This window comes from Pelobates fuscus, chromosome 8, assembly GCF_036172605.1.
Source record: "Pelobates fuscus isolate aPelFus1 chromosome 8, aPelFus1.pri, whole genome shotgun sequence".
NCBI lineage: Eukaryota > Metazoa > Chordata > Amphibia > Anura > Pelobatidae > Pelobates > Pelobates fuscus.
Genome location: NC_086324.1, coordinates 43,469,784 through 43,492,567, shown reverse-complemented (window position 1 = coordinate 43,492,567; position 22,784 = coordinate 43,469,784). Strand labels below are relative to the sequence as shown.

At 43.5% G+C, this 22,784-nt stretch overlaps 1 protein-coding gene across 2 annotated transcripts in view; it reads left to right on the top strand.

Annotated features, from left to right (window-relative positions):
* The first annotated feature begins 161 nt into the window (after nucleotides 1-161).
* Nucleotides 162-22,784, top strand: part of ATF2 (activating transcription factor 2) — an 87,038-nt gene continuing 64,415 nt past the window's right edge. Inside the window, exons 1-6 of one of the 2 annotated variants that reach the window (XM_063429763.1) lie at nucleotides 162-341; nucleotides 377-548; nucleotides 9,848-9,918; nucleotides 19,538-19,634; nucleotides 21,154-21,272; nucleotides 22,256-22,384. In XM_063429763.1, the coding sequence (XP_063285833.1) occupies nucleotides 9,871-9,918; nucleotides 19,538-19,634; nucleotides 21,154-21,272; nucleotides 22,256-22,384 (393 nt within the window). In that variant the 5' untranslated portion in view covers nucleotides 162-341; nucleotides 377-548; nucleotides 9,848-9,870. The remainder of the gene's footprint in view (nucleotides 342-376; nucleotides 549-9,847; nucleotides 9,919-19,537; nucleotides 19,635-21,153; nucleotides 21,273-22,255; nucleotides 22,385-22,784) is intronic. The other variant, XM_063429764.1, reaches the window with a different exon arrangement.

Here is a 22,784-nt window from a genome sequence, read left to right as displayed (position 1 = left end):
TCACACATTGCAATGGGTGACAGCTGACAGGTGAGTGCACACCCTCCACTGCCATGTCATTAAGGATACACTCTAACTACACAGTCCAGGTAAGAACACGTCATGGTCACGCCCACCGTGTGTCCAAGCGCCGCCATCATTACTCCGGGCACAGCGCCATCTTATTTACAGTTGATGTCATCCTTTTCCAAACCGCTCCGTACCCCTCCCTGCCTCCCTACCCACCAGCTGAACCCCCCGCCCGGCTGTCAGGCGAGATATCGCGATACGTTACAGGAGCTGGTGGGATTTGGCCTTGAGCGAGGTACAGCCCTTCTGGGGGTAAGTTTGTAAACACGGAGGTTAAACAGAGCTCGCCAGACCCGATATAACGGAGGCTCGGACACGGAGAGGTGGCACGATGCCCATGCACCCTCTGCCCACTGGTGCCCAGTAACATGGCGGACCGGGCAGACCTGTAACGTTTAATGAGGTGTGGGAGGTCGGAGCTTCTCATGGGCTGAAGGACCCTCAAGAACAGTAACCCTCAGTGCCCAGATCTGTGTCAGGTAGGATGGAAGGGATGTCATGGTCTCGCTCCTCTGTGTATGTCTGGTACTGCAGGCTGCCTCCAGGCTGCCATCATGTCTGGTTACCAAGGCAGCAGCATCCTCCTTCACACAGCCCCCTGTACCACAGCCCTCGGCAACTGAGCTGGCCCTTCTGTCATCATAGCTGGTCACACCTCACCTACCCATCCTGTCATAACCACAAATAATCACACACACCTCACCTACCTCATCCTGTCAGAAGCTCAAATAATCACACACACACCTCACCTACCCCATCCTGTCAGAACCTCAAATAATCACACACACACACCTCACCTACCCCATCCTGTCAGAACCTCAAATAATCACACACACCCCTCACCTACCCCATCCTGTCAGAACCTCAAATAATCACACACACACCCCTCACCTACCCCATCCTGTCAGAACCACAAATAATCACACACACCTCATCTACCCCATCCTGTCAGAACCACAAATAATCACACACACCTCATCTACCCCATCCTGTCAGAACCACAAATAATCACACACACCTCACCTACCCCATCCTGTCAGAAGCACAAATAATCACACCCCTCACCTACCCTTAATGTCAGAACCTCAAATAATCACACACCTCACCTACCCCATCCTGTCAGAACCACAAATAATCACACACCTCACCTACCCCCATCCTGTCAGAAGCACAAATAATCACACACACCTCACCTACCCCATCCTGTCAGAAGCACAAATAATCACACACACCTCACCTACCCCATCCTGTCAGAAGCACAAATAATCACCCCTCACCTACCCCATCCTGTCAGAACCACAAATAATCACACACCTCACCTACCCCATCCTGTCAGAACCACAAACCTCACCTACCCCATCCTGTCAGAACCTCAAATAATCACACCCCTCACCTACCCCATCCTTTCAGAACCACAAATAATCACACACCTCACCTACCCCATCCTGTCAGAACCACAAATAATCACACCTTATCTACCCTTAATGTCAGAACCACAAATAAACCACACACCTCACCTACCTCTTCAAGTCAGAACCACAAATCACACTCCGCCTACTTCATGTCAGAACCACAAATAAATCACACCCCACCTACTTCATGTCAGAACCACAAATAATCACACCCCACCTACTTCATGTCAGAACCACAAATAATCACACCCCACCTACTTCATGTCAGAACCACAAATAATCACACCCCACCTACTTCATGTCAGAACCACAAATAATCACACCCCACCTACTTCATGTCACAACCACGATTAATCACACTTCACCTACCACATCCTGTCAGAACCACAAATAATCACACCTCACCTACCTCTTCATGTCTGAGCCACAGATAATCACATCTAATCTCGCCCCTTCATGTTAAAAACTACAGCTAATTACACCTAATCTGTCATTCATTTAAGACTAATCTGCCCCAATATATCTAGAACAAGGCTGATCGCACCTTATCTGCACCCTCATATAGATACCAAAGGCGATCATACCTACTTCCCCTGATTCCGTCAAGCCCTCCTCACTTCACAACTAAAATCAGAACTGATCACACCTACATTTCCACAATCTGAAAACAACTGCTGATGATCAGATTAAATCTGCCAGTCCTATCTGGGCCACTGCAGATCACAAACTTACCTACCCCCTTGCAAAAGACCAGGCAGATCACATCTAATCTACACCATCATTTAAAGCACACAGGTGATCATGACTAACCTCCCACTCACATCTAAACTACTGCAGATCAGTAGAATTCAGTAATCACTCACCTGTGTTACTCTTGCCTGGCCTAGGTTTTCATGTTTTTTTTTTGTGTGGTTGAATGGTCATCCAGGCATGGCAATCCTATTGGTATGTTTAAAAATGAAGTTTGTTTTGCATCCTCTCTGTGCTTTCAGTACCAGAGGATAACTAAAATCCTCCATTGACATCATTTTATGTCTCCTTTTTATGTGTTTAAATATTTGCAGTTGTCTCAAGTAAACACCGCTGGCATCGCTATTTTCATTTGTTTTGTTAACATGCAAAGGATATTATTACTCAGTCCTACTTCTTTAGGGCTATTTTATTTTTTTATTTTTATAAAAGTAAACATGACACCTTTTTGACAGACTTTTTTCCCATGCATTAGTAGCAAAAGATTCTTCAAGCCAAGAATGCTAAATATCAGACTTTTTAAATCTGGAATATCAATATATGCTTTCAAAAGGGCAATCTAGGTAAGAATTGTCTCATTCAATATTAATGCATGCAGTATTGGCTAATGCATTTAATATACGGTATGTAAAAACTAGCTAACAAAACAAGATAAAACAATACCCGAGTAAAAAAAATGAAGTTTCTGTATATGCAAGAATTTCCCAGGATTTCCAAGTGAATACTACCCAGACCAGGAAGTAATTGGCCAATCAGTTCAGTTATCGGCTTTTATTGTTTAGCTGAATTTCATCTCCAAGAATGATGTTTGGTGTGCGCCCGAGTGACCGTTACAGCTTTGTTTTCGTATACATTGCAGGTTGGACGAGATATACAGAAAGGATGGGCTTATTGAACAAAACTATAAACGTAGTTAATAAAATCGTGTTTGTATTGCCCCTCTAACTCTCCCTTAAAGGAACATTCCAGGCACCCAGACCACTTCTGCCTATTGGAGTGGTCTGGGTGCCAACTCCCATCACTCTTAACCCTGCAAGTGTAATTATTGCAGTTTTTAGAAACTGCAATAATTACCTTGCAGGGTTAAGTTCTCCTCTAGTGGCTGTCTATCAGACAACCACTAGAGGGACTTCCATGTTCTTAGAACACGAAATGTGTTTTAAATGACGCTGGATGTTCTCACGTTATTCATGAGGACCTCCAGCGTCGCTGAAATCCCCATAGGAAAACATTGAATAATGCTTTCCTATGGGGAGGTCCAATGCGTGCGCGGCAGATCTCCCACGTCGGCGGGAGAGGAGCGTTGGCAGAGCCTGACCCAGCGCCGAGGGGCATCTGCATTTAGGTAAGTCACTAAAGGGGTTTTATACCCATTCAGCAACATGGAATGGGGGCACTGCAGTGCCAGGAAAAACAATGTTTTCCTGGCACTGGAGAGACCCTTTAAGGCCAGGGGGTAAAAACATACCAGTGTCTTTTTGCACAAATAGTGCCTTGTGGGTCAACTCTGGTTACTGTCTGTGCTCTACACGGCACCTGTGATATCGTGTAGTGCAGTAAAGGAGCAAGAAGGAAGGATGAGGGATGGTGGGCAAGAGGAGGCCTGGCTGACATGCTAAATGCTTTATTGTTTTTATTATATATGTATAGTTTGTATTTTATAATATAACTATTAAATATATGTTGGTGCTGAAGTGCACTTAGAAGGTATTGTTTGTACTTCTCTCCACTTCTCTACCTGACCCCTGGTGGAATACAAGTAAAGGTGTTCACCAGTTAAGTAATAATTTATCGTTTAGCGTATCTCCACCCCTGGCTGTCAATCAGATTTCTTTGATTTTTATCTTTTCTGATTAGCAAGATTAAAGGAACACTTTACGCACATCCATTATGTGTCTAGAGACTGTTATATTTGTGACAGTGCATAAGGGTACCAATTTAATTAGCTCACAGAGTTAATGTAAGTGACTGGTGTGCTGGGTCATCTTAAAGGGACACTCCAGGCACCCAGACCACTTCTGCCCATTGGAGTGGTCTGGGTGCCAACTCCCACTACTCTTAACCCTGCAAGTGTAATTATTGCAGTTTTTTATAAACTGCAATAATTACCTTGCTGGGTTAACTCCACCTCTAGTGGCTGTCTACTAGACAGCCATTAGAGGGAACTAACTGACTCATAGCAGATTTTCTTTGCTAGAGCGTCGCTGGATGTCCTCACGCTGCGTGAGGACCTCCAGCGTCGCTTAATTCCCCATAGGAAAGCATTGAAAATATTTTTCAATGCTTTCCTATGGGGAGCGCTAATACGCATGCGCGGCATTGCAAGAATGCGCATTAGGCCCATTGGCGGGATCAGTCTCGCCCACCAGCCAACAGAGTCAGAAGGAGGAACGGCGCGGAGGAGGAAGCAGTGACGAGGGACATCGTCGCTGCCTCAGGTAAGTTACTGAAGGGGGGTCACCTAATTGGATGGGACTATGCCAAGATCCAATAAATCTTTTAGCAGGCATCGCTCAGCTTGGACCTCCAAATAGTGTTATTTTCAGGCAAGGACAGGGAGGCATCATAGGTTACCTGGGGCTTGAGAGCTCTCCCTTCACCAGAGGTTCGAGAACATATTTTGTGGGACCGAAACTAAGCCGCCGAAAGCATAGGACTTCTCGTTAGATTGGAGAATAGACACAACCCTCCAAAACGTTAACGTCAAGTTTAGACAACTGGGTCCTATGGTAGTAGCAAGTAACCTGACCTGGTGGAGGTTCTTGGTCTGAGTACCAGAGCTCTCTCATGAGGGGCCCTCCATGGGGTGTGTTCATTAAACCAGGGCTCAACACATCCCAGGTTGCCGTGGCAACTAGGAATTTTCTCCTGGCGCCTGGGCTCCTAGCTTTAAAGCAAATTTGTAAAGCCCTTCGCTAAACCTCAAATTGTTGTGAATTGAAAAATGAATTCTAAAACTTTAAAGTGTTGCTTTAAACAAAATAAAAAATCCCCAAATTGAACAGGTCACAAGATAACATAAATTTAGCAATTTGGTTTTCCGTTCATTACAATTTGGGATTAACTGAATGTATCCCACTGTGTTTGCCCATTTGTGTGAGGTATATAAGTGCAGTAAATGCATGAGCTATATATAATTTCATAGAACCCTCTATTCAGCCAGCCAAGGCTAAAATAAATTGATTAACCCCTTAAGGACCAAACGTCTGGAATAAAAGGGAATCATGACGTGTCAGACATGTCGTGTGTCCTTAAGGGGTTAAGAACGGTTACATGTCTCCCCCAAAAAATAATCTGTTCGATATGTCATTAAATATGTTATCAAAAGCGTGTTTACATGAATTTCCATATTCCTGGTCCTTTTTTGGGGGGGGGGGGGGGGGGTATCAATTTGCATGTCTTGACTTGGTAAGCTTGCAATTTCTGCCTTGGCAGTTCACAAAAGCTTTTCCCTCTCCTAAATATTTAGGGTTTTTTATTTATTTATTTTTATATCACTAAATAGAGATTAGAAAACTACATGAGTTAGGCTATTTTGGCCTACATTTTGCAGTGAGGTCACAGTTTAACATCCTGTTATGTTTAATGAATGAACAGGGTTTGGAGACGTGTGCATAAACTCTAGGAGCCAGAAAGGGACGTATATGATATACAAGAAAAGGTTTGTGTAGAAATAGTTTTTATATTTTCATGGGTCATAGCGCTCGGTAATTAGATTTGTCTATCGCGAGGGTAAGGCATTTTTCTCTATATCAGTGACTCGTTTCTACAACAATTAGCCTTTTATTTTTTTTTATTTTTTTGGAAGTGGTAAATCTTGTTGTGCGTATACGCTCCAAATCAGTCTTGGGTTTTCTGTTCTTGTATTTAAACTTATAAATCATCTCTTAAAGGACACTATAGTCACCAGAACAACTACAACTTATTGTATTTCTCCTGTTGAGTAGAATCATTACCTTCAGGCTTTTTGCAGTAAACACTCTATTTTCAGAGAAAATGCAGTGTTTACATTACAGTTTAGGGATACTTCCAGTGGCCACTCCTCAGATGGCTACTAGAGGTGCTTTCTGGGTCAGTGCTGCACAGTGTGCCGCACTACCATTCAGTGTCTCCACCCTCTGCATGAAGATTCTGAACTTTCCTCATAGAGATGCATTGAATTAATACATTTCTATGAGATGATGCTGATTGGCCACGGCTGTGTTTGGCTTGTCCTGGCCCCTGATCTGCCTCCTTGACAAGATCAGCCAAACTAATGCTTTCCTATGTGAAAGTACTGTGATTGGCTCAGAGCACCACTTCTGATGTCTGCCAACAGGGCCGGTGCAAGGATTTTTGACTACACAGGCGAAGATGCATTTTGCTGCACCCACCCCACCAAATAGAAATGTATCTTCACCTGTGTGTCTTGTAAACCCCCCTTTTGACTCTTACTCCCTTTAGTGTTTTATACCCCTTTTCTAATGTCTTGCTCCCCTTTTCCTATTTATATCCCCCCTCAACACATCTGGATGTCTGTGCCGCACCCAGCGCTCCTGTGCCTTTTTAATATCTCTCCTGTACCTTGAAAATCACAGTGGGAAGAGCCTGTAGTGGCTGTCAATGAGACCGCCACTAGAGGCTGGATTAACCCTATTATAAATATAGCAGTTTCTCTGAAACTGCTATGTTTATAGAAAAAAGGGTTAAACCTAGCTGGACCTGGCACCCAGACCACTTCATTAAGCTGAAGTGGTCTGGGTGCCTATAGTGGTCCTTTAACACTGTAGGGTCAGAAATACATGTTAATGTTCCTTTTATTGGTGTGTGTGTGTTTTGTTAGCCCCCACCTTCCTTTGGTAAGGAACATTTCTGCACTGTAATCCCTACACTTGGCCCACTGCGTTGGTTGTGGTGTCAGGAGTACCCTGGTTCTATCCCATGTAAGTATTCAAACTGCTGGAGGTGTAGACCAAATGGTCCCTGCCAGAGGGGACCCTTTTAGTGGTCCTGCTGCTTGCATGCTGCAGGCAAAAGGGGGGGAAACTGCCAACAGTATGGATTACATACCCCTACATAAATGTGCCATTTAGAAAAGTTAGTGAGCTCAACCTGTTATTGTTTCAGAATGATTGTATGTAGCATGTAAGAATAACAGATTTTTTTACACTTTCAGTAATTTTCACATTCATTTTGTTTTCTCCCACTTTTTAAATGAGAGAATATTACTTTTTGATATCTATCCTCTTCTTTTGCTCATGTTGATGGTATCTGGACTTGACAATGCCAGCTTTGTAAATGATGTAGTTATGTAGGTGGGGAAAAAGTCCAGCCTTTCAAATACCTCTGTTTTTGCTGTACCGAAGACATGCTTATTCTGCCATAATAGGATTTCACTTATTGGCTTTGTATTGGGCTGTCACATCCAGGTTGCCATAAGGCAGGCCTGTGTATTGTCTTGTCTTCTGGGGCTGTCAGATCCTGGGTGACCACATTTGTGAGCAAACGTCTCTAAAGCTGATGTTTTCCAAATATGTGTACATTTATGGTCCTGAGCAAGGTTTACTAAGTCGGGGATTGAGTACATGGGTTTAAGTGGGCATAACCTAACCCAACAAGTCAGGGGCAGAGTCAAATTCATGGGATAAAGTCAAACATTCTATTAATTTTAAAGGAGCACTCCATGGACCATAACCACTACTGTAGTGGTTAGAGTGCAAGGAGTGGGCTAGTGCCCTCAGAGTAAGTAGTCAAATTGTTTCTGGTACCATCTAACCATTCTCAAATGCTTACCTTGGTCATAGGCTGACTCTGTTGCTGTAAACTCTTCCACTGAGCTATGCTTGTAGATGCAGTACTGTATCACAGTATGGGGAGATGTTATGACACTTGCCAGAACCCTGAAATGGGCCCTATAGTCACCAAAACAACTACAGCTTATTGTAGTTGTTCTGGTGTCTATATCCTGTCCCTGCAGGCTTTTTGTTGTAAATCAAGCATGTCAAACTTCGCGGGCTGCATGCGGGCCACACTAAAACGCGCAAGGGAGCAGTGAGGAGCAGATAGAAAGACCCCAGGGAGATGCTCCACATCTGCTCCAAAAGGTAGGGAGCAATAAAGAAAAGTATGTGTGTGTGCGTCTGTGTGTGTGTCTGTCTGTCCGCGAGTGTGTGTTAGCGGGAGGTTCAGACTTGGCACAGGGTGGTAGAGGGGGGTGCTGTGGTTTAATAGAGGGGGAAGCTGTTTTTTTCTTTTTTGTTTGTTTTTTATACTGTACTTTTTAAAATAAACCTATGTTTTTATGAAAATGTAAGGGTTTTTTTTTTTTTTTTTTTGCTGCCACATAAACGTAAACCTTGTTTATGTGGCCCGTGCCAGACTTTGAGTTTGACATGCTTGTTGTAAACACTGCCTTTTTCCGAGAAAAAGCAGTATTTACATTACAGCCTAGAAACACCTCCAGTGATCACTAGAGGTGCTTTCTGGTTCAGTGCTGCAGTGTTCTGTAATCATTGAATGCAAAAATGATCTATGGTAAGCGGTAAGCCGTGATGGCACTGCATGTGTGGGTATGAGAGCTGGTAAGGAACAGTCCTATCTAGAGAGCTTTGAGGCATGGCTTGAATCTGCGCTTTCAAGCCTTCCAACTACTAAAATAAAACCGTTTGAACATTTCGGATGGGGGGAGTTATCTAATGTAGGTACAATAAGAACTTCATTATGATTAAGTTGTTGCAGTGCATACAGTGTTCATGTAAAGAGGTAATCTAATCACTACCACACCAGTTATGGTGCCACGAGTACCCTGGTGCTTTCTTTCTGGGTGTGCGTGAAAGTTTGTTTGAAACTTATCTGGATCTCCTGGGCGCCTGCTGTCCCTTTCCTCTTCAGATATTGTAAAAGCAGGAACTTTTGTTTTAGCATTGGTGATATCAATTACGCCCCTTCAGAAATGAATGGTTGAAACTGTGAATAAGCACTAAAAGTGACCTTGTCCTCTACTAATTTTGGAGAGGATCAGTTCATTCCTCTCAAAACTTTGAATGCAAGAAATGTATGTGTTTTATTTATTTATTGGGACTTCATCTATAGCTTCCGAGTACCATAATGACTTCTAACATCTGTGGTTGTGTTACTTGAAGCATCCCAAATGATGAACTCAGCTGCCACAATTATAGTAAATTCGGCGATTAGACATTACAAATTAACACAAATTAGCAGTTTCAACAGAAATAGATTGGAAGATTCCTGATTACACGGTAGGCACAGGATAATTGTAGCTTGTAGAGAGGTTGATATTTAACTTGATACAATTTAATTGTTATTATCAACATTTTATTTATATAGTAAAACCATTTTACGTTGTACTTGGACCACTAAAAAAAATATATAATCTAAACTCTATTTGACAAACTGATGGAAAACTATATACATAATGATCAGTGGGTGCACCCTTCGGTGCCCATCTATATGTCTATACCCCACAATTCCCAGGATGCTCAAGTGTCATTTATGGTGAACTACATTCTCTGCTCTAGAAAATATTGACATCTCACCGACCACTCTTCTGGATATCTGATATAACTTGTAAAAAAAATGTATTCTTTGATGCCTACACATTTTTCTTTTATATTTAGGTTAATACAAGAACCTGTGGAATATGAGTGATGACAAACCATTTGTATGCACTGCCCCTGGATGTGGCCAGGTAACTTGTATTTTATTATTATTATTATTATTTGGGGGGGGGGACAACGACATCATATCAGATTTTGCTCCTGTAAATGAGAAGTACAAGCAGTATAAGATTTACATTTCAAGACACCAGAGCAATATTGTATCTGTGTACTCCAATTTTGATTCTTGGCATATACATGCATGACACTCTCTTTCAAGTTACACCAAGCCATCTGCACATCTAACCAAACTGGTAACAAATGAACAGCATAAAAGTTATTTTCGTTATGCATTATTTTGACAATCTTGGGTTTTCCCACTGTGTGCTGTTGATATAAAAACTATAAACTTTGAGGCATAGAGGGGCTGCTGCACAACCACCCCATCTCCAGGTGACTTAGTGTCATTGCTATGCAACTTGTGGTGCATGCTGGAGATTGTGAGATGATGCATGCATCAGTTAGTAGTCTATCGAGCAGCCACTTGATGTGTGTAGCGGAGAGCCGATCTTGCACAGCTATTCTCCACTAGAGATTCCAGTGAGGCTCAGGAACAAGGTGATGTTAAGTCCATAGGCAAGGTTTCCAGCAGGTAAAGTAATACAGCAGTATCCCCATCGCAATCCCAATAACTGGACGACACACAGTTTCAGGAGTAGACTGACAAGCTTTATTCCACAGTTCCTTATAAAGCCCTCTCCCATGCAAGGGAGGAGGTTCTAACACTTAAGACATTATCCAATCTCTAAGTAGTAACCTCCCACAGATCTCCTCCCCTCCTCTAGCATCATAATCCCCTTATTGTGTACACAGTTTTCCCCGAGTTTTGGATGTACCCTAAATACTTGGGGTACATCCACAAATCCAACATCCCCAGATAGCTCTATTCTGGGGGACCAACATACTTAAAAATTAGCCCATTCAGATGAATGGTTCGTGAGATATGGGGTTCCAAAGATTTGACCGACCGCATGGGTAAAGTATCCGAAAACAGTTCCATGCATTTTGGCCCTGCGGTCGGTCAGAAACAAGGGAATGAAAACAGGCGAATTGCCTGTGTTATAGAGGCTGGAGAGGGTTTGAATGAATTCCCTTGTTTATGGGGCTCTTTCTACCGAACGGCGGGTCATTCGGTAGTTTCCATACGAATTTCTGGAAGTATGGAGGTCTCAGCGGGGTTTGCCTAGTCAAGTGTCCGATTTTAGTTCCAGACACTCGACGGCAAAACACCGCTGTTCGGTAGTTTAAGATGGCCGCCGCCACGTGTTTGTTTCCCGAATGGCGGCCACCCAGAGGACAAAGACCACACTGCACTGATTGCCAATTACCTGTTTGCAACATTGTTGCAAACGGTAATTGGAGGCACACTCATTCCTGGGTGGTCTGGTTGTTCGGTAGTTTCATTCCCTTGTTTTATTTGAATGATTCTACCGAACAACTAGAGGAATACAATTCTTTACATACATTTAACTGTCATTATACCCGGATACCATGCTTTCTATACATGTACATACACATTAAACCAGCCATATGACCAAATACACTTATTCTCATACATGTCGTGGGACAGCCCGGTACCAATCCGCTACACTGCTCCCCCTTGCCCACAAGCCGGCATACACAGTCTGATCCAACACGGATCGGCTTGGGGATGTCCGGGGGCTCACGGATCATTTCTCTAAGTCAGTTTGTCTTGACAACCCGTCAGCATTTCCATTCTGCTTACCCGGCCGGTACTGGATATTAAAGTCAAAAGGCTGTAGCGCCAAACTCCAGCGCAGCAGCCTGGCGTTGTCTCCAGCCACCCGGTTCAGCCAGACTAACGGGTTGTGATCCGTGAGCAAGGAAAAGGGCTGTCCATATAAATAGGGTTGTAGCTTCTTTAGGGCCCACACCACAGCCAGGCATTCCTTTTCGATGGCGGCGTAGCTTACTTCTCGAGGTAACAGTTTGCGACTGATGTAAGCCACTGGATGTTCCCCGCCATCGGCCCCGACTTGACTCAGTACTGCCCCCAATCCAAACATAGAAGCGTCTGTGTGAACAAGAAAACGTTTAGTTGGATTGGGAGCTGCCAAGACAGGGGCATTTATCAGTGCATTTTTCAATTGTTGGAATGCCTGCTCACACTCCGGGGTCCAGTTTACTTGGCGGGGAAGGTTCTTACGGGTCAGGTCAGTGAGGGGTTTGGCCAGGGCGCTATAATTGGGAACAAACTTCCGGTAATACCCTGCTGTCCCTAGAAACGCTAAAACCTGGGTCTTAGTCCTAGGGGTGGGCCACTGGGCTACAGCCTCTACTTTGGCGGGTTCGGGTTTTTGTTTACCGCACCCTACTCTATGTCCCAGGTATTGTACCTCAGCCATGCCGATACTACACTGGGCCGGCTTCAAGGTCAGACCTGCTTCCCTTATCCTATCTAGTACAGCTCCGATGTGAGCTAAGTGTTCCTGCCACGTATTGCTAAAAATAGCAATATCGTCCAGGTAGGCACATGTATAGTCCTGGAATCCATCTAGGAGTCGATCCACCATCCTTTGGAAGGTGGCTGGGGCGTTTTTCATCCCAAATGGCATGACCTTAAACTGGTACAAGCCAAATGGGGTGACAAAGGCCGACTTCGGGATGGCGTCTGGGGCCAGGGGGATTTGCCAATACCCTTTACACAAGTCAATAGTGGTGAGGTATTGGCCCCTGGCCATTCTGTCCAGTAACTCGTCTATCCGGGGCATCGGATAGGCGTCAGATACAGTCTTCTCGTTCAATCTCCTATAGTCCACGCAGAAGCGGGTCGTACCGTCTCGCTTTGGTACGAGGACTACAGGAGATGCCCAAGGACTGTCTGAGGGTTCAATCACCCCCAGTTGGAGCATTTCGTCGATCTCCTTACGCATGTTTGCCCGTACCGCTTCTGGAATGCGGTATGGCGTCTGGCGCATGGGTAGTTGCCCTGGGGTCTCGACCCGGTGAGTTGCCAGAGGCGTGTATCCAGGTACATTAGAGAACGTGTCGCGTTTCTCTTCCAATAGTTGCTGTACCTCGATCCGCTCCTGTGGGCTCAGCCGATCTCCCAGCGTAACCTCCCCTAAATCTCCGGACAGCTGCCCATCCCCCAGCAAATCGGGGAGGGGTAAGCTGTCAAACTCTTCCGTGTTAGGGGCACAGATGGCGGTTACCTCCTCAGTACGCTCGTGGTAGGGCTTCAGCATGTTCACATGGAGCATGCGTCGCCCCCCAGTCCCTGTGCAGGGGCCGATAATATAGGTGGTATCGCATCTTTGCTCCACCACCTTATATGGGCCCTGCCAGGCGGCCTGTAACTTATCATGTCGGACAGGTTTTAAAATTAGTACCTTCTGCCCGACCTGAAAGCTACGGTCCCTGGCTCCCCGATCATACCATGTACGCTGGCGGGTCTGGGCCTCCTGAAGGTTTTCCCGTACCGTCTTGGTCAACGCTTCTAGGCGGTCCCGAAAGGCCAACACATATGGTAGGATGGGAGTGCCATCTGTGCTCCGGTCTCCCTCCCAATGCTCTCTAATAAGATCCAATGGGCCTCGGACCCTCCTTCCAAACAATAATTCAAACGGGGAGAACCCTGTGGATTCCTGCGGCACCTCCCGGTATGCAAATAGGAGGTGCGGCAGGAATCGTTCCCAGTCCTTGTGGGTCTCTGCGAAGGTTCGGAGCATCTGCTTCAAGGTACCATTGAATCGTTCGCAGAGCCCGTTCGTCTGGGGGTGGTAAGGGGCGCTGATAATAGGCTTAATGCCACAGATCCTCCAGAGGTGTTGGGTGAATTCTGCGGTAAACTGGGTACCCTGATCCGAGATAATCTCCCTGGGTAATCCCATCCGGGAGAATATCCGCATGAGGGCATCCGCGACCGTCTCAGCGTGGATGTTGGTCAGAGCCACTGCTTCTGGATACCTGGTGGCATAATCTACGACCGTTAAAATATACCGTTTTCCTGACGGGCTAACTTTATTGAGGGGGCCTATCAGATCCACCGCTATTCGGCTAAAAGGTTCCTCTATTATGGGTAAGGGGTGAAGTTTAGCCTTCCTGCGATCCCCCCTTTTTCCCACTCTCTGGCAGGTATCGCAAGTCGTGCAATATCTGCGTACTTCCTGGCTAATCCCTGGCCAGAAGAAACTCTGGGTTAGTCTGTACCTGGTGCGACTAACCCCTAGATGTCCGGATAGCGGAATATCATGCGCTATCCGGAGTAATTCAGCCCGGTACCGCTGTGGTACCACTAATTGTCTCCTCGCTATCGGGTCTAACCCCGTAATCTGTTTGGTTGTTTCCCTGTATAAAAGTTGTTTATCCCAGATAAACTTCTCTCCCTCCGCCCCGGGGGAACCCGTGCCAACCTTGTCCCTATACACCTGAAGCGTGGGGTTTTTGCGACTTCAGCTACAAATTCATTAGGTGGAGCCCAGGGGACACATTCTAGAGGGGGGGTAGGGTTGCTTACCTGGACCTCCGGCAGTGTGTTGTGGTCCTGGGTGCGGGCCTGTTGTCGGGTGACTACAGGGTTGACCTCTCCTGTGGTGGGTGACTGGGGCTCAAAAGCAGAAGTGAGCCTCCCCAGATCGTTCCCCAATAAAACCTCCGCCGGTAAATGTGGCATCAACCCCACCTCCACTTCCCCTGCCCCCGCTCCCCAATGTAAATGTACCCTTGCTGTAGGTAGCCGGTACACTGCTCCCCCAGCTACCCGGACGGCAACAGTTTTGTTCAGTTTTGCCTGATCTGAAATCAGGTGGCTCTGTACCAAAGTGATGGTGGCTCCTGAATCTCGTAATCCCCGGACTGCTGTACCATTCAGATATACCGTCTGTCGATGGTGCCGTAGATTATCCACATTGGCCTGGACCGGATCTGCCTCGTGCAGTACCTCCCATTGTTCCACAGTAGTAATGGGGACTGCGGAACCATATGGGGTGGTGACTAGGTCCTGGTAGTGGTGGGCTGCGGCCGCCCTGGGTGGAGGTGGGCCTGGACGAATCCAGGTGGAACGGTCCCGTAGCTGTGGGCATTCCCTTTTATAATGTCCCCACTTCTGGCAGTGATGACAGGGGCCAGCGGTGGGTTGTCGGAACCGGGGCTGTGCAGCGGGTGGTGGAGGTGGTGGTAGCGGTCTCGGTGGAGCTGGGGTGTAGTTGTTTCCCCCGAATGTTTTAAAGGTTGCTTTTGGAGCTGCAGGTTTTTGTGACCTGCGTGCATCCAGGTAGTCATCCGCTTTCCTAGCCGCCTCGGTAAGGGAAGTAGGGTTTCTGTCCCTTACCCATTCCTGGACCTCATTGGTTACTCCCTCATAGAACTGCTCCATCAGCAACATTTGTATTACATCCTCCATAGAACGTGCCTTGCTAGCTTGCACCCACCCGAGCGCTGCCCCCTGTAATCGGCATGCCCACTCTGCGTGCGAGTCCTTCTCTGTTTTCTTTAGATCCCGGAACCTCCGCCGGTATGCCTCGGGTGTTATAGCATACCTGGCGAGTATAATTTCTTTCACTTTACTGTAATTCCTTATTTCGTCATTAGGTACAGTCCGATATGCCTCTGCTGCCCTCCCGGTTAACCTTCCGGCCAAAATAGGTACCCAGTCCTCTGCGTTAATTTTATGCAGTGCACACAGTCTTTCAAAGTCTTGCAGGAAAGCGTCTATATCTTCCTCTGCCTCCACATATGTTTTAAAAACCTGGTATGGTATTTTAGGCTTACCTTCCTGTGGCACATTAATTGCAGAGCTTTGTTCTGGTGCCTGTGTCCTTAGGATGAATTCTTGTACCTCGGCCATTGTCCTGGTAACAATTTCTGTTGGGGGGTTTTCCCCATAAAAGGATAGCCTGAACTGAACCTGCCTCTGGAATTCCGATCCTTGTGGTGTTCCTCCCGGCTCCCTCTGTGCCGGAACTGAATCGCCCTCCATTCTGTACTCTGCCATGAGTTCTGTAACAAGTACTGCTTTCTTCTTATTGCTGGCTTGTATACCCCTTGCCTCTAGGAGGTCCTTTAGCGTGGAGCGTTTTAGCGCAGAAAAATCAATCTCCATCCGTACTCCATTTACGCTTGTTCCTCTGTGAGTTTGGATCCCAGCGCTGCCAACCAATGTAGCGGAGAGCCGATCTTGCACAGCTATTCTCCACTAGAGATTCCAGTGAGGCTCAGGAACAAGGTGATGTTAAGTCCATAGGCAAGGTTTCCAGCAGGTAAAGTAATACAGCAGTATCCCCATCGCAATCCCAATAACTGGACGACACACAGTTTCAGGAGTAGACTGACAAGCTTTATTCCACAGTTCCTTATAAAGCCCTCTCCCATGCAAGGGAGGAGGTTCTAACACTTAAGACATTATCCAATCTCTAAGTAGTAACCTCCCACAGATCTCCTCCCCTCCTCTAGCATCATAATCCCCTTATTGTGTACACAGTTTTCCCCGAGTTTTGGATGTACCCTAAATACTTGGGGTACATCCACAAATCCAACATCCCCAGATAGCTCTATTCTGGGGGACCAACATACTTAAAAATTAGCCCATTCAGATGAATGGTTCGTGAGATATGGGGTTCCAAAGATTTGACCGACCGCATGGGTAAAGTATCCGAAAACAGTTCCATGCATTTTGGCCCTGCGGTCGGTCACAAACAAGGGAATGAAAACAGGCGAATTGCCTGTGTTATAGAGCCTGGAGAGGGTTTGAATGAATTCCCTTGTTTATGGGGCTCTTTCTACCGAACGGCGGGTCATTCGGTAGTTTCCATACGAATTTCTGGAAGTATGGAGGTCTCAGCGGTGTTTGCCTAGTCAAGTGTCCGATTTTAGTTCCAGACACTCGACGGCAAAACACCGCTGTTCGGTAGTTTAAGATGGCCGCCGCCACGTGTTTGTTTCCCGAATGGCGGCCACCCAGAGGACAAAGACCACACTGCACTGATTGCCAATTACCTGTTTGCAACATTGTTGCAAACGGTAATTGGAGGCACACTCATTCCTGGGTGGTCTGGTTGTTCGGTAGTTTCATTCCCTTGTTTTATTTGAATGATTCTACCGAACAACTAGAGGAATACAATTCTTTACATACATTTAACTGTCATTATACCCGGATACCATGCTTTCTATACATGTACATACACATTAAACCAGCCATATGACCAAATACACTTATTCTCATACATGTCGTGGGACAGCCCGGTACGAATCCGCTGCAATGTGGCTCCATGTTTTAATGAAGAGGAATCCATTTGCAAGTAACTATTTTAATGCAATGCATTTTTGGCATCAGAAAATAGATTGAGCTTGTTATCTGTACAGTTGGTTTTTTTTTTTTTTTTTTTGCATGCCAGATTCAGTTTTAAAGGACACTCTGGCATAGAACCTTCCTTTTTATAGATATTGTATTATTATATATTTTTTATTGGCTGTAGATTTTTCTCCAGGGACTAGGATGTGGCTGAAAATTTGCAGCCAATCTTGCTCTCACACATATTCAGGCGCACACCCACAAGTGTGGGGGGTTTATTATAGCTGAGAAAAGAGAGGAATACTATGGAGGGGGTCAAATCCACACCTAGATTCCTGAGGGGTTACAGAGATATCAAGGGGCATGAACCCCAAACACTAGGAGAGAGAAAAGACTAAAGTGGAACAGTAGCACCACTACAGCTGAAACAGTAGGGCGTCTATTCCACTAGATGATATCTCAAAATTTAAAGTAAAAATAATTGTGGGATATACCCTTTATTTAGCCGCTTACGGACAAAACAAACACACAGTGATGGTGAAGCACTCGTGTAAACTAGAAGTGAATTAAAAACTGGGTGGATGCAATATTGGATATTGCCCAGTAGCAGTAAAGGTAGTAGAGAGGGATATCTGAGATATAGTATTAAGTAAATGCGGTATACAGTATAATCTATATTCAGTCAGATATTTATAACCCCCTCACCCTTACATGCACGTAGGGTTTAGTAAATATCCTGGCTTTTTAAACTTAGAATTGCAGTTCCTATTTTTAGACTCTGTTTAGAGATGCATATAGTTGAGAACGGACACACAGAATCCCTGTGTGGACGTGTCCGTCCAGAAATGCTACTCTAAGTATACAACAGTATGGTAGTACGTACGGAACTGTTCAGTCAATGGGGACAGAAGTCAGAATCCATTAATCTGTATATATCTCTAATGGATACAAAATAGGAGCCTTTGTATCAAAATTGGCCAGGTTTAGAATATCTCAGAGGCAGACTTAGTATTTTGTCTAGTAGCCTCCGGATGATAGAGGAGTAACCTAGTCCCCACTAGCCTTTATAGTTGTTTAGATCGAAACACAGTTTGTGAACCCTGCTGAGCAGCTGATACTACAGGGTATGCCTGGAAAACTTATATGAAGCACATCTATATACAGTCTCCCCCAAGGAGGTCAGCGATAGCATTGGCAATATAAGTATATATACATATGTACATCGGTGGAAAGTATGTAACACAGCCGGTCCAGTTCTTATATACACTTAGTTAGACTGCTGCTTCGAATCAGCAGTCTAACTAAGTGTATATAAGAACTGGACCGGCTGTGTTACATACTTTCCACCGATGTACATATGTATATATACTTATATTGCCAATGCTATCGCTGACCTCCTTGGGGGAGACTGTATATAGATGTGCTTCATATAAGTTTTCCAGGCATACCCTGTAGTATCAGCTGCTCAGCAGGGTTCACAAACTGTGTTTCGATCTAAACAACTATAAAGGCTAGTGGGGACTAGGTTACTCCTCTATCATCCGGAGGCTACTAGACAAAATACTAAGTCTGCCTCTGAGATATTCTAAACCTGGCCAATTTTGATACAAAGGCTCCTATTTTGTATCCATTAGAGATATATACAGATTAATGGATTCTGACTTCTGTCCCCATTGACTGAACAGTTCCGTACGTACTACCATACTGTTGTATACTTAGAGTAGCATTTCTGGACGGACACGTCCACACAGGGATTCTGTGTGTCCGTTCTCAACTATATGCATCTCTAAACAGAGTCTAAAAATAGGAACTGCAATTCTAAGTTTAAAAAGCCAGGATATTTACTAAACCCTACGTGCATGTAAGGGTGAGGGGGTTATAAATATCTGACTGAATATAGATTATACTGTATACCGCATTTACTTAATACTATATCTCAGATATCCCTCTCTACTACCTTTACTGCTACTGGGCAATATCCAATATTGCATCCACCCAGTTTTTAATTCACTTCTAGTTTACACGAGTGCTTCACCATCACTGTGTGTTTGTTTTGTCCGTAAGCGGCTAAATAAAGGGTATATCCCACAATTATTTTTACTTTAAATTTTGAGATATCATCTAGTGGAATAGACGCCCTACTGTTTCAGCTGTAGTGGTGCTACTGTTCCACTTTAGTCTTTTCTCCCCCCCGGTTTATTATAGCTATTGATATAATTAATGACATGCAGGATGACTGGGTCAAGGATGCATCCTGTTCTGTAACCAGGGACAAATACACCAAAAAAGTAATTTAGGCAATAAATTCCTAAATAACCAAAATTTGTTTGCTTATACACTTTGCATTTTTGTTATGTTGCTGGGGTTTCTAACTTTTTTTTTTTTTTTTTTTTAAATAGCGTTTTACCAATGAAGATCATCTGGCCGTACATAAGCATAAACATGAGATGACACTTAAGTTTGGACCAGCTCGAAATGACAGCGTTATTGTTGCAGGTACAGGAGAGAACCATGTTGATGAATAATGTTAAGCAAACCTGGCCAGTTGAGAGATCTGCTCACAGATCTGTTTTGGGAAATGGTCTCTATTCTTGGATCGATTATTCTAATTTATGTCCAGAACATACTAGCAGAATGCTAGGTTGTATAGGGAGAGGTATTAGCAGTAGAAAGAGGGAAGTGCTCATGCCACTGTACAGAACACTGGTGAGACCTCATACGCAGTACTGGAGACGGTATCTCCAGAAGGATATTGATACTTTAGAGAGAGTTCAGAGAAGGGCTACTAAACTGGTTCATGGATTGCAGGGTAAAACTTACAAGGAAAGGTTAAAGGAACTTAACATGTATAGCTTGGAGGAAAGGCAAGACAGGGAGGATATGATAGAAACATTTAAATACATAAAGGGAATCCACACAATAAATGAGTAGAGTATATTTAAAAGGAGAAAAACTACCACAACACATGAATATAGTCTTAAATTAGAGGGACAAAGGTTTAAAAAGTATTACTTTACTGAGAATAACCCTCCAGCTGAAGTGGTAGAATTTAACACGGTGAAGGAGTTTAGGCAATAGTGGGATAGCTTTTAGGTTATTCTATCTATCTATCTATCTATCTATCTATCTATAACTGGGCCAACTAGATGGGCTGGATTGTTATCTACAGTCACATTCTATCTAGATCATTTTAGATGGTAGAATGTAATGTTCTGTAAAAATGCATTACACCCATTTATTTAAAAAAAAAAAATATATATATATATATATATATTTTTTTTTATTCTGTACACACGAGAGAGAAAAGGCTTCTGGATATGTCCCTGCTTTAGGTGTTTATTGCACACAAAGGACATTATTCACTGCTGAATTGTATCGGATGGAAAACTGAACTCCAAAATTCATGCAAAAAGCTTTGATCCTATATTATAAACCTCTAAACAAGGGTTTCCATCTGTGTCACCAAAGCCCACAGCAGTAAAATATTTGGTCGGTTCACAATTGTTAACTTTTGGATACTGACAAAACCTTGGTTTTGGAACCATAACTCTAATGTAATGACATTTTTAACACTGATGGATTTAAATCTAGCAGAAAATATTCAGATACAGAGAAACCTCCAATGACCAGAGGTTCTGTGGACAGAAATCTTTAGTGACACTGGTCAGCCATCAATTACGCAGTGTAGACCCCCAAACTCCAGGATTGTTTATATTGTATCAGTAGCCTTTTAAATGTTGAAATTAGAATGGCTTTCTATAGTGAATTTATTTTCCTGATTATATAAACTAAAACTATACATAGTCATCAATGCTAAGATTCTGGAACTTGAGTAATTATTCACACGTTTCTTATTGACATTGTTATGGCTTTTTAAATTTGACCAGTTCTTTAGTTTAATATGTGGAATATATGTTTTTAACATATGATTACAATCTTATGTGTTCCCTACTCTCATACACATAGACTTGCAAATTTGCTCATTTTTATTTTTTATATTTCTTTTACTCTTAAGATCAAACACCAACACCAACTCGTTTTCTGAAAAACTGTGAAGAAGTCGGTCTATTTAACGAGCTTGCAAGTCCATTTGAAAATGACTTCAAGAAAGCCTCAGATGATGACATTAAGAAGGTATAATGGACAGTGGGATATATGGGATTCTTTTTTTAATGCAATGTATTTGAACACTCAAGGCATTTTTTTAAAGTAGGAACCTCTCTAGAGTTTTATTCGGTAAACCAGGAACTGTGAAGAATTGTAAAGGAAAAGCAAACTTAAAGGGGACTTGCCACTTCCCAGAATTACTATTAAATTTTTTTTTTTTAACAAGGTATGAAAATTTAAAATGGATGTAAACATCCACAGCTCTTTATTTTGCAAAGCAACGTCTCCATCGTGGTTCCTTGTCAATCATTATCATAAACTCCTGTTTGCACCTGGGATTCAGAATAGAGAAAGCTTATATAGAAAAGGAGACAAACAAGTTTGCAATGTTTGTCTTGGTTTTGCCCTGATTCAACAATCGTGTATATAAATATAAAGGAAAACTTTGCATCTCGTGACAAAATGATTGGCACAACAAGTGTTGTTTTTTTTTTTTTCATATAATTTTTTTTTTGTTTTGTTATAAATAGCCATACAGGAGACAGACATAGGTTGTAGAGTTATTCCAGTCTGGCTTTTATGACGTAAAAATGTCAATTGTCTTTTTAATTCTCAACAACTCTCCATTTTGTGTAGCAAACAAAAGCTAATACAATGTCAATATCACATTTTTTTTTTTTTTTATTCGTGTATGTCAAACTTGAAGTAATATTTGCATTGGAACTTGAAGGCGCACATGTAATATTAAATTGGTGAGATATGGAGGAGTCTCCTTAGCATGTATAATAGGAGGTGCTGCCAGATTAAACCGTTTATTGGGAGCATTGATGTGCACACAATAATGCAGGGCATCTTATTTTTGGGATTAAGAAGCTCTAATATAAGCACTCTAGCTAAAGAATAAGGTGAGGACCTTAATTTTTCTAACTGTAGGAGAGATGTATCAATAAATCAACATTCAGTTGCTAGTAATATATAAAACATAATTTTTTTACATTTTTTTTTCTCAGATGCCCTTGGATCTATCGCCTCTTGCAACACCTGTTATAAGAAATAAAATTGAAGAACCAGCAGTAGTTGAAACAACTCACCAAGATAGCCCATTACCTCATCCAGAGTCTACTACAAGTGATGAAAAGGCAAGAGTTGTGGGTTGTGTGGGTTTTTTTTTTTTTTTTTTTTTTTGTTTTATCAAATGTGTCATTAATAACGAGTGACTTGGCTATGTTGGTATTTAGCTACATGTAGCTCTTTAGCTGTTCACCTTCAGTTCCCATAATTTAATGTTTTAGTTTTAGAGCAATATTGCCAGTTGTTGGATTAGGACTTTGCATTTACATGAATGTATTTATATTATGGATGCTCTCCTGCATGACCCGCTGACTCAGAGCTCTGTAAGGGTGTGATCTATCTCTTATTCTGGCATTACATTTCTCGAGAGAGCAAGGAGAGTCCAAGCTGCAGTGGCGGACTACGGAGGGGGCTGTGTGTTACTGCTTGTAACTGACTCTGCCTGTGACCATATGTGTGACTTTCTGC